Here is a 12657-nt window from a genome sequence, read left to right as displayed (position 1 = left end):
AGGGAGGTGTCCGTTAGGAGAAGTTTCACTGTATATTTAAGTTAAATAATATTTAATGTAAAGCTTTCGAAAATTCACTTGGCAGCTTGCTTCTCCATTATACATTTAATATACAAATGAGCATATTCTACGTTTGGTAGATGTCAGATTTTTGTATGTTGTAAGTAAACAAATTCAAAAAACTCATAAGAGTAAGTCTGGTGACCAACAAACAAAATGGGTTCATTTATATAAGGTGTAGAAGCCAGCAACGATTAACGTATTTATTTCTAAAGAAATAAACACTGTGATCTTTCAGTTTGATGGCCTAGGGCTTCTAACAACTTACAAAAAATGATAAGCCCATGAGTTTTTCTATAAACACTTAGAGGAAAAATTAAAATATTTCTATGAATAAATAAACTTCATTACTTTATATTTTCATATTTTATTTTAATGTTGTGATAAATTATATGAACTTATTGAGAAAGATCTGAACATAACTTGGATTTCAGGAAAGCTTTTGATATTGTTGCACATGGAAGACTACTATACAAATTGGAGCAGTATGGCATTAAGGGCTGTTATTTTTATTGTTTGTTATTTCGTTTTTTTTAGGAGCATTAGCAACTAAGGCCATATTGCTCCGGGGATATGTGATGGGGATTCCCTGATCTTTCTGCATCCTCCGTATTTGGTGGTCACAGGCTCGAACCCCAGTCTGATCAAGAAGCGTGTGCTATGCACTGCTGCTCCTTCCCACCTGGCTATGGAGGCACCAGGCATAAAGGGCAAGTTGCTACAATGGTTAAAGGATGGTTGAGTGGGAGAAGACAGAGAGCAGTAATCAATGGACACTGCTCTTCATTAGTGAAGAGCAGTGTCCATTGATTACTAGTGGAGTCCATGTTATTAGTGGAGTCCCCCCAAGGTTCGGTGTTGGGCCCATTGTTGTTTTGTATATTTATCAATGATACTGATGAAGGTATATCAGGCTTAATGTTGAAGCTTGCAGATGATACAAACGTTGGCAAGGTTGTTAATGACAGTACGCTACTGCAACAGAATCAAGAAAAGTTGGAGAGATGGGCTGAGAAGTGGCAACTGAAATTTAACGTTGAAAAATGTAAAGTAGTGCATATGGGTAGCAGTAGAAATGTACCAACTATGTGGTTTTACACTTAGGTTAGTGGAGAATGAAAGAGACCTAGGGGGTAATTGTGTAGTCAGATATGAAGTTTTCTGAACAGTGCAAACAGGCTGCCAGAGCAGGTCATGGGGTCTTGTCAATGATATATACAGGAATTTTGCTAGTAGGGATAGGGATGTTATTATTCCCTTGTGTAAGGCAATGGTCAGGCCATGCCTTGAGTACTATGTACTGGACTGGAGCCTCAGTTTAGGAAGGAGGTAGAGTTGCTAGAATGAGTACAGAGAAGGGCAACAAGACTGATGAGGGGAACAAAGGGGTGCTTGTACAAAGAAAGGCTTAAGTTCTGCAAATTGCAGTGTCTGGAGACATTGCAATGTCTCCAGATGAATATTTGTCTGGAAATTTGCCTTTAGCCAGCAGGCGGCTGATTGGAACAAACTTCCATCTGTATTTTGGAGCAAATGGATATGTGAAAATGGGAAGGGTCTTTTTTTTTTTTTTTTTTTTTTTTTGGTTGATGCTGAATAAGCTTGCTTTCTTGCCATCATATGCCCTCTACTAATGCTAATAAGCACACAGTGAAAGCACCTGCTCAGTTGGATACCTGCTTATTGCCAGTTTTAGAGAAGCTCATATGTTTTAATTCTTATATGCAGGATTTTATTTTTAAATGCAGGATAATGTAAAAATATCAGAATACGAAGCTCGCAATTGAGAAACATGGGCAGAACATACTTGTATGCTCATTTATAATCAATAGCACCTGATTTTTTTTTAAATGGAACATTAAAAAAAAATCAAACAATTTTGTTGCTAACTTCTATATCAATATTAGAGCAATTCTGTCAATAATCCCTCGTCAATTTTATTGTGCCTGACTTCCTGACTGTGAGCTTCTCATTACCAAATTTTAACTAACAGCCAAAGGAGATAAAAGAACACACAGGAATAAAATAATATGGCACACTTCTCACTGTGCCTAACTCATTTTCTATTTATCTAAATATACTTGGATTTTAACTTCAAAGCTCATGCATGTTTATATTTATTGTTCAAAAACAAGCATCTGCCAGGTTTTGTCGTTGGCTGGTTTTTGGATGTTCTACCTGTAATAACAATGGACTATGCACCTGTACTGGATTTAGACAACCCAATGTTGATATCTTCCCCCCCAAACTCAAAAAATCAACTTGTCAATTTTGGGTAAATATGGTATATAAGAGTGATTTAATCATTATTATTCTATATTTTTATTACCTATATGGAAACACTTTAACTTCTGGGTTACTTTCTCTTCCTTTAAGGAATTCAGTAATGTTATTAGCTACAAATCTGCTCCAGCGGATGGCACTTATGTAGTCAGAAGGCTCCTTCAATACTGAGTGGTATGTCATGAAGTATGTTGCTGTTAAATGAAGCATAAAATAAGAAAACAGAAATATATTTGGTAAATTATAGTTATCGACAAACACTACTAATGAAATTTCAATGTAACATATTCAAGTTAATTATCCACTCTTTAAAGCTGAAGTCAACATGTGATCAAAATAGTGCTAATTTATGAAGACATGTACAAATTATTTGGGCTTCTTTTCAAACTATTCAACACTGATTCTTGAATCAGTGTTGAATTAATGGTTGATTTAATAAAAGCTTTAAGCAATGTAAATGAAGAGCAAAAATAACTCCTAGCATTAGTGTATATTTGCTTGTATGCTAATGCTAGGAGTATAGTAAACAAATTTGATGAATTTGAAATACTGATTAGGCCATCAAATGCAGAAAATGTAGGGATATCAGAAACATGGTGCCACTCAGATAAAATGAATGAAGAATTTCAATGTGGTCAGTATAATATGTATATAGGAGGGCCAGACAGGAATAGTGGGGGGGGGGTAGTTATGCTCTTGGTTAAGCATATAGAATCCAAGGCAGTGTGTCCAGCTGATGTGAATGGCCCGTGCAATGTTAATTACGTCATTGTTTGGTGTGACATATGAATTGGGAGAGCAAAAATGAATAGGAGTGTGTTATAGGCAAAATAACTATGATGAGTATGATTAACAACTATACAAACAAATAGAGTGGGCCAGTAAATCAGCATGTCTTATAATAGGAGATTTTAACTTTTCAGATATTTACTGGAACTTGTGGTTGCTCTCTTGCACCATAGCAGAAATTTTCTAGATTTATTGGATGAGTGCTTTCCACAGCAGCATTTTAGAGAGGCAACAAGAGAAAGCAATATCACTGATCTCATTATCAGCAGTGGCCCTCCATAAACTAAGAATCTGCAGAAAAAGGAACCACTAATTGACGGCACTCATAATACATAATACATTAACTACATAAAGGTATAACTATTATTAAGATAAAGGGAAGGGATTCTTTTTTCATAAAAGGTGACTATAGTGGCACTAGGCAATTTTTAAATTCCATTTGGTGAGACCAAATGATAATGTTACCAACCACAAATTCTAAATGGGAAGCATTCAGAGAAGTAATCATAATCATTATACCAATTCGGCGATACTGTTCAAGGCTGAGACCTAAATGGATGTCAGATGAACTGATGAGATTAGTGGCAGAGAAGAAAAAGTATGGGATTATTCTAAATTATTAGGGAACACAGACACCTACAGTAAGTACAAACTAGTCTGCAATCAAGTAACAAAAGGGGTTAAGCAAGCAAAGGCAGATCATGAGAAGTCTTTGGATAAGAAAGCAAAGAACTTTTTGCTAGGTTAACACTAGAAGTAAAGGGATGAATCATACTAGCCCACTAGATGTGAATGTAATAACTATTCATGTAATTTACTGTATAAGATTAAAACATCTAATAAAATTTAGTACTATACAGGTTGGTAAACAAAGTTACACCCCTAATTTGGGGACTTCTTCAGTTGAAAGTTAATTTAGCTATGTACAAAATTTACATCTCCAAATATTTCAAATTTATACATTCTGTGGTATGTAGGTGTATATATAGCACATCAAACAAGAATTAAAAACTCACTGTTGAGGAACCATGATAAACATGCAATTATCTGGGGCAATTCAGAAATAAATTTTCTTAGATAATAAAAACCTTGGATAATGCACAAAATGAAAGAAAAAGCTTGTAAAGTCATAAAAACAAATTTATTCAAATTTATAGATGTATACTACAATATACTATTGGAAACTCTGGAACCAGAAATTTTTTCATCAGAAGTTTGTGATTCAGGTGTGGTTTTTTTTTTTTTTTTTTTTTTTGAGTTCATCAATTTCTTGAACTAAACAATTTCTTAGTCTACCATTCAATAGTAATTTTCCTGCTATATTTTTCAATTTGGTAACTTAAAAATTGTTCATATGGCTTTGCTCACCTCTTCTTTAAAAAACTTCTCAGAGGTTGCCACTAAGTAACAAAAGGGGCTAAGTATTAAATAGCAAATGCTTAATGTACGGTACTCACCTTGAATATAATCTGCAATAGTTTTATGAAGAGACTGATGGCTAAATTTAAGGTGGAATAATTAAATTAATGAATTAAGGGGGGATAAAAAATAAGTTAATTTAACGGAATTTAAGATAAGTGCAAGGAAGCAGAAGTGCACCACTCCGTCCCTGGTTGTCATAATGTAGAAAATTGATAATGCCAATAGTCAGAACGATGGACTTTCGTTAAGTTATAACGTCTTCAGTTGGAGAAGTTAAATGGGAATTAGATGCCTGCTGTATTTAAAGAATTATCTATACTCTCATGATGCTCTTTGGAACACGTGGGAATCTCAAATGTGAGGGATTCCAAGCCGGGGAAAGATTAAAGGGGAGTTTTGCATTTATAATATTGAGATTAGAATGGTGTCGGAACCATTCAATAATGAGAGCTTCATATTGAAGAATTTTGTGGCTGGTTTTAAGTTTAATAATAGTGATAGCAGAATCGATTAGAGTGTGATTGTGGGTATGTATTGTAAGTTCCGTGCTAGATTGTCCAGTTCTAAAACTATTATAGTGGTAGTATGCGCGAGTATTAGAAGTTTTGGTAGAACCAAACTTTGTTGTAGTACTACCAATATAGCAGGCATCACAGTTTGGTTGACATTTGATCAGATAAATTATATTGTTAAAATCGCTAGTTGGGTACTTATGTGTGTCCTTGTAAGTAATAAATAAGGATCCGAGTTTATTATAAGCTGAAAAAAGGAGGGAGATATCTGTGCTGGTAAATACTCGGCGGAACTGTATGGTAAGTTCGCTATGGTAAAGGAAGAGGATGATGCGTGTATTTGCCTTAGTAGTGGGTTTGGGTGGGTTAATTTTACTTTTGGCGGCAGAAATGGTGTGTTGGATAAGTTGGGTTGGGTAGTTCCTAGCTATAAATTTTTCTGTGAGGTATTGAAGTTCGTTAGTTAAGTCATTTTGTGAGGAACTATATTTTATGGCATTATGGATTTGATTGTATAGGACAGCTTTTTTTGTACTAAGAGGGTGGTGCGAAGCAAAATGTAGGTATTTTCCTGAGCGTATTTTTTCCTCTTAGTACAAAAAAAACTGTCCTATACAACCAAATCCATAATGCTATAAAATATAGTTCCTCACAAAATGACTTAACGAACTTCAATACCTCACAGAAAAATTTGTAGTTAGGAACTACCCAACCCAACTTATCCAACACACCATTTCTGCTGCCAAAAGTAAAATTAACAACCCACCCAAACCCACTACTAAGGCAAACACACGCATCCTCCTCTCTTACCATAGCGAACTTGCCATACAGTTCCGCTGAGTATTTACAAGCACAGATATCTCCCTCATTTTTTCAGCTTATAAAAAACTCAGATCTTTATTTAATACTTACAAGGACACACATAAGTACCCGACTAGCGATTTAAACAATATAATTTATCTGATCAAAAATGTCAACCAAACTGTGATGCCTGCTATATTGGTAGTACTACAACAAAGTTTGGTTCTACCAAAACTAATACTTGTGCATACTAGCATTAGCATTAGTAGAGGCATTTGATGCAAGAAAGCAAGCTTATGCAGCATCAGCCAAAAAAAAAAAAAAAAAAAAAAAAACCACTTCCACTTCACCCCTCTGTTCGTTCAAAATACCTGTCCAGCTGAGCCTTAAACTTATTTAGGCTATCAACCTCCACCACAAGGGATGGAAGTCTGTTCCACCAACCAACCACCCGCTGGCTAAAGGCAAATTTCCGCACGTCTATCCTACATCTGTCTTTCCTCAATTTGAATTTATGCCCTCTCAGGTGATTATTCTGAGCTAGAGGAAGAATCCCATCAGCATTGAGCATGCTTAAACCATTCAAGGCTTTATACACCTCTATCAGATCACCTCGCTGGTGCCTAGTCTCCAGACACTGTAATTTGCAAAACTTAAGCCTTTCTTCGTAAGAGCACCCCTTTGTTCCATTCACTAATCTTGTTGCCCTTCTCTGTACTCGTTCCAGCAGCTCTACATCCTTCTTGAAATGAGGCCTCCAGACCTGTATACAGTACTCTAGGTGTGGCCTGACCATCGCCTTATACAATGGAATAATCACCTCCTTATCCCTGCTGGAAAAATTCCTGTATATCATTGACAATACTCCATGAGCTACTCTTGCAGCCCGTCTGCACTGCTCGGAGAACTTCATATCTGCCTGCACAACCACCCCCAAGTCCCTTTCATTCTCTACCACTGTCAGTGTTGTACCATAGAGTTGATACGTTGCTCTGGGGTTGCTGTTTCCCATGTGTAGTACTTTACATTTGTCAATGTTAAACTTCATTTGCCACCTCTCAGCCCATCTGCTCAACCTTTCCAGATCCTGTTGCAGAAGCATAGTGTCAGTAGTGTCCTTGACAACCCTGCCAACCTTTGTATCGTCTGCAAACTTGGACATTAATCCCGATATACCATCATCAATATCATTTATAAATACAGAAAACAATAATGGACCCAACACTGAGCCCTGAGGGACTCCACTAATAACATCAGTCCACGATGAGCAGTGTCCATTGATTACCACTCTCTGTCTTCTCCCACTCAACCACCCCTTTATCCATAGCAGCAATTTGCCTCCAATGTCACACTGCTCCAATTTGTGTAGCAGTCTTCCATGTGCAACAGTATCAAAAGCCTTTCTAAGGTCCAAGTATATAATATCAAAGTTATTCCCTGCATCCAGTTCTTTTGTGACTGCATCATAGTATCCAATCAAGTTGGTCAGGCAAGACTTCCCCTTAACAAAACCATGCTGTGTCTGAGCTATAACTGAAGTCTTGTCTAAATGATCCTGCAGTGCGTCTTTAACCAGTGCCTCCATTAATTTTCCTGGAACAGAAGTCAAGCTCACAGGTCTATAATTACTTGTGTCAGCCTTTGATCCTCCTTTGTGAATTGGGGTCACATTTGCACATTTCCAGTCTATGGGTACCTCCCCTGAGTCCAAGGAAGCTCTCATAATTATGGCTAAGGGTTTGCTTACTTCCTTTGCTGCCTCCTTTAATATAACTGGATAGATCCCATCCACCCCGGGTGCCTTTCTTGTGTTTATCTTCAACAGTTTCTCCTCCACTTTACTCCCAGTTATTTCAAGATTCTGTAATTTACTGCTAGAGTTGAATACACCTCTGGCATTCCCCTCGCTGAATAACTCCTCATGTGTGAATGTCGATGCAAAATATTCATTTAGTTTGTTAGCCACCTGAGCAGGATCATCAACACTTGACCCATCAATATCAAGTGGACCAATCTGATTCATCCCTTTCCTTCTAGAGTTTACATAAGTAAAGAACTCTTTGCTGTTTTTCTTTGCATCCCTTGCCAAGGATTTCTCGTAATCTGCCTTCGCCTGCCTAACCTCCTTTGTAACTTGGTTGCATATCAACTTGTATCTATCATAGGCTTCTGTGTCATGTGTTAATTTGTAAGTATCCCATGCATTTTTCTTCTCTGCCATATGCCTCATTAGTTCATCTGACATCCATTTTGGCCTAAACCTTGAACAATATTTCTTAGTTGGTATGTAAAGCCTAGTAGCTTCCAAGATAAGTTCTTTGAATGCTTCCCATTTTGAATTTGCTGTTGGTAACATCATCAATTGGTCCCACTGTATAGAATTTAAATACTGTCTCAGTCCATCGTAGTCGCCTTTACGGAAGCAATAACCCTTCCCTTTACCCCTAATGGTAGTTACCTCTTTGAGTAAATCCCACTTCAGCACACTGTGATCACTGCCACCTAGTGGTTCATTTATCTGCAGATTCTTAATGCATGAAGAATCACTGCTGATAATCAAATCAAGAGTATTACTCCCTCTAGTTGCCTCCCGAACATGCTGATGTAGAAAACAATCATCCAATAAATCCACAAAAGCCCTGCTAGTGTGTGAGTATCCAGCCCCCAAATTCCAGTCAATATCTGGGAAATTAAAATCTCCCATTATAAGACACTCTGATTTACTGGCCCACTCTATTTCCCTGTACAGTTCCTTATTATACTCATCAGAGTCATTAGGCCTATAGCACACTCCTACTCTCAATTTTGATCTCCCAATGCTTATGTCACACCAAACTGACTCCACACTGCACTGTCCAGCGATGTCGACTGGCTTCACTTCCTTGGTTTTTATGTGTTTCTTAACTAATAGCATAACACCTCCCCCCTTCCTATCCTGTCTATCCTTTCTGTAGACGTTGTACTACCACTATAATAGTTTTAGAACTGGACAATCTAGCATGGAACTTACAATACATGCCCATACCCACAATCACACTCTAATCGATTCTGCTATCACTATTATTAAACTTAAAACCAGCCACAAAATTCTTCAATATGAAGCTCTCATTATTGAATGGTTCCGAGACTATTCGAATCTCAATATTATAAATGCAAAACTCCCCTTTAATCTTTCCTCGGCTTGGAATCTCTCACATTTGAGATTCCCACGTGTTCCAAAGAGCATCACGAGAGTATAGATAATTCTTTAAATACAGCAGGCATCTAATCCCCACTTAACATCGCCAACTGAAGACGTTATAACTTAACGAAAGGCCGTCGTTATGACTACTGGCATTATCAATTTTCTATCTTATGACAACCAGGGACGGAGTGGTGCACTTCTGCTTCCTTGCGCTTATCTTAAATTCCGTTAAATTAACTTATTTTTTATCCCGCCTTAATTCATTAATTTAATTATTCCACCTTAAATTTAGCCATCAGTCTCTTCATAAAACTATTGCAGATTATATTCAAGGTGAGTACCGTACATTAAGCATTGGCTATTTAATACTTAGTCTATTATCACGGTATTATAAGAATTCTATAACTTTTATATTTGTAACAAAAGGGGTTAAGCAAGCAAACGCTGATCATGAGAAGCCTTTGGCTAAGAAAGCAAAGAAAAGTACCAAAGAATTTTTTGCTAGGTTTTTTTTTTTTTTTTTTTTTATGTAAACCCCAAACACGAGAGGTATTAGAACCTATAGTACTTAGTACAGTGCTTGGGTTGGAGGTTGAGAAGATGAAAGAAGATATTTGTTGACATTGGACTTGAACTTCTGTAGACTGTAATTTTCAGGAAATACGTATGAAGGAAGGTTGTTCCAGAAAACGGCAGTTGAATGAATAAATGAGGAAGATGAAAGTTGATTCTGTGGGTTTGAAGTTGGACAGTAAATGGATGTTGGCTGGTGGCGGCACGTGTTCGGACTGTTTTGAAAGAGAGAGCGGGAATTATAGAAGCCAATTCAGAAGAACAGTGCCCATGGAAGTATCTGTAGAAGAGGCATGCAGCAGAAACAGTACGTCTATGAGAAAGCGAGTGGAGAGATTCTGTTAGAGATGAATCATTAATTAACCTAACTGCCCTCTTCTGAATGGAATCAAGAAGCCTGAGAGAGGTTTGGGGGCACCACCCCAGATGTGGGAACAATATTCCATGGCAGGGCGGATGTGCAATTTATACAGAGTGAGCAGCTGTTTGGAAGAAAAGTAACGCCGAGAGCGAAAGAGAAAACCAAGTTTTTTTAGATGCAGAGGAAGCAATATTTGTAATGTGCTTGTGCCAAGAGAGATTAGAAGTCAGGGTAATCCCCAAAAGAGATATATCATTTTGCCTAGAAATCGGAGTGTCACTAAAGATAAGCACGGGAGCAGAAGAATCCTTTTTGCAAGATATAAGACAAGACTGAGTTTAGAGGGGTTGAAATCAACTACGTTGTCTTTGCCCCACTGGAGAATTATCTAAAGATCGGCATTTAAGGAATTGGTAACAGATTTTCGAGAAGTTGAAGCTGATTGAGCAGGACAAGATTTCTCAAAATGGAAAGTGGAATGCAATGTGCTATCATCAGCAAAACCATGGATAGGATTTCCAGTCAATGGAAGAATGTCATTAATATACAAGAGGAAAAGAGTGGGGGAAAGAACTGAACCTTGGGGAACACCGGCATTAGTAGAGAAGTTAGAAGACAGAGAGCCATCTACCATCACCCTCAGTGAGCGATCAGAGAGAAAACTGGATAACCAATTACTAAAAATGGTTGGCAAACCATAAGATGGAAGCTTGTTTAGAAGATCTTTATGCCAAACACGATCGAAAGCCTTTGAGATGTCAAGAGCAACTACTTGTGTTTTACCAAACCTTTCCATCGAATTAGTCCATAAATGGGTAACATAAGCCAGAATATCACCAGTGGATCGACAATGACGGAATCCATACTGGTGATCGTTGATCAGATGGGAGGTTTCTAGGTAGTTTAAGAGTTGGCAGTTAATTGATTTCTCCATTACTTTAGAAAGAGTAGAAGTAATTGCAATGGGACGATAATTGGGTGGGAGGGATTTGTCACCCTTTTTAGGAACTGGCTGGATATGAGCAAATTTCCAAGCAGAAGGAAAAACACCTTTGGAATAAGAAAGTGAAAAGAGGCGGCAAAGAATAGGAGTAAGTTGAGGAGCACAGGTTTTGAGAAAAAGTGGAGAAATACCATCAGGACCTGGAGCTTTCTTAGCATCAAGATTCATCAAAATCTTTCTGATATCCTTTTGACGGAAGACCACAGGAGGCATTGAATGGAGCGTGTTGGGAATAGGGGGAGGTGTTTTACCAAGATCATTAATATATGAGTTGGAAGAAAAATGGGATGCTAGCAGGTCAGTTTTATCCTTGGCTGAAGTGACAACAGAACCATCTGGTTTGGACAGAAGTGGGAGCAGAGATGGGCAAAAATTGCGGCCAACAGCTTTGGCAAGAGAACAGAATGCTCAGCTACCATTAGGACAAGAAGCAAGTTTTCTACTCTTAGCCTGTTCAAACTCTAGTTTGGACTGGTTAATAACTGCTTTACAATTGTCGCGAGCTTTGGTGTAGGCAGAAAATGAAACTGAAGAGTTAGAAACAAGCCAATTACCATATGCAACATTCTTCTCTTGAACAGCCTTAGCACATTTATTGGAAAACCAAGGTTTAGATAAAGGACAAGATTTTAAAGTGGAGTGTGAGATAAAGGATTCCATTCCTGCAAGAATAATTTCACTGACACGATCTGAGCAAACGTTGACATCATAAGTTTTGAAACAGTAATCCGACCAAGGAAAAGAAGAAAAGTCTCGCAGGTCCTCCCATTTTGCATTCTTGTAATGCCAAACAACATGAGGTTGGGAATAGCCATGAGATAAAGGTTCCATTGGAGAAGAGACAGTCACCAAGTTGTGATCTGAAGTGCCTAAAGGACCTCTCACTTTGACCGTGTACTTAGAAGGGTTGTTTGTGAGAAAAAGATCAAGCGTATTGGCTGTATGATTAGGATTGTCCGGTATTCTTGTAGGTAAATGAACACTAGAAGTAAAGGGATGAATCATACTAGCACACTAGATGTGAATGTAATAACTATTCATGTAATTTACTGTATAAGATTAAAACATCTAATAAAATTTAGTACTATATAGGTTGGTAAACAAAGTTACAACCCTATTTTGGGGACTTCTTCAGTTGAAAGTTAATTTAGCTATGTACAAAATTTACATCTCCAAATATTTCAAATTTACACATTCTGTGGGATGTAGGTGTATATATAGCACATCAAACAAGAATTAAAAACTCACTGTTGAGGAACCATGATAAACATGCAATTATCTAAGGCAATTCGGAAATAAATTTTCTTGGATAATAAAAACCTTGGATAATGTACAAAATGAAAGAAAAAGCTTGTAAAGTCATAAAAACATAAATTTATTCACATTTATAGATGTATACTACAATATACTATTGGAAACTCTGGAACCAGAAATTTCTTTCATCAGAAGTTTGTGATTCAGGTGTGGATTTTTTTTTCTTTTTGAGTTCATCAATTTCTTGAACATTATTCAGTACTACCATGCAATAGTAATTTTCCTGCTATATTTTTCAATTTGGTAACTTAAAAATTGTTCATATGGCTTTGCTCACCTCTTCTTTAAAAAACGTCTCAGAGGTTGCCACTGTTCTATGCGTACAGTTAAAAATTTACCCAAAGACAACAACACA

The 12657-nt window shown here is 37.3% G+C and overlaps 1 protein-coding gene across 2 annotated transcripts in view; it reads right to left on the bottom strand.

Annotated features, from left to right (window-relative positions):
- The window catches only part of LOC150083608 (NPC intracellular cholesterol transporter 1-like), a 339105-nt gene that overhangs the window by 47485 nt on the left and 278963 nt on the right, over nt 1-12657 (bottom strand). For both annotated transcript variants that reach the window (XM_090378086.1, XM_090378087.1), the window contains exon 20: nt 2390-2537. In XM_090378086.1, the coding sequence (XP_090234212.1) occupies nt 2390-2537 (148 nt within the window). The remainder of the gene's footprint in view (nt 1-2389; nt 2538-12657) is intronic.

This window comes from Mastigoproctus giganteus, chromosome 7, assembly GCF_048544385.1.
Source record: "Mastigoproctus giganteus isolate SK-2022 chromosome 7, ASM4854438v1, whole genome shotgun sequence".
NCBI lineage: Eukaryota > Metazoa > Arthropoda > Arachnida > Uropygi > Thelyphonidae > Mastigoproctus > Mastigoproctus giganteus.
Note: the sequence above shows the minus strand (reverse complement) of the source record. Positions and strands in the feature narration are given on the sequence as shown.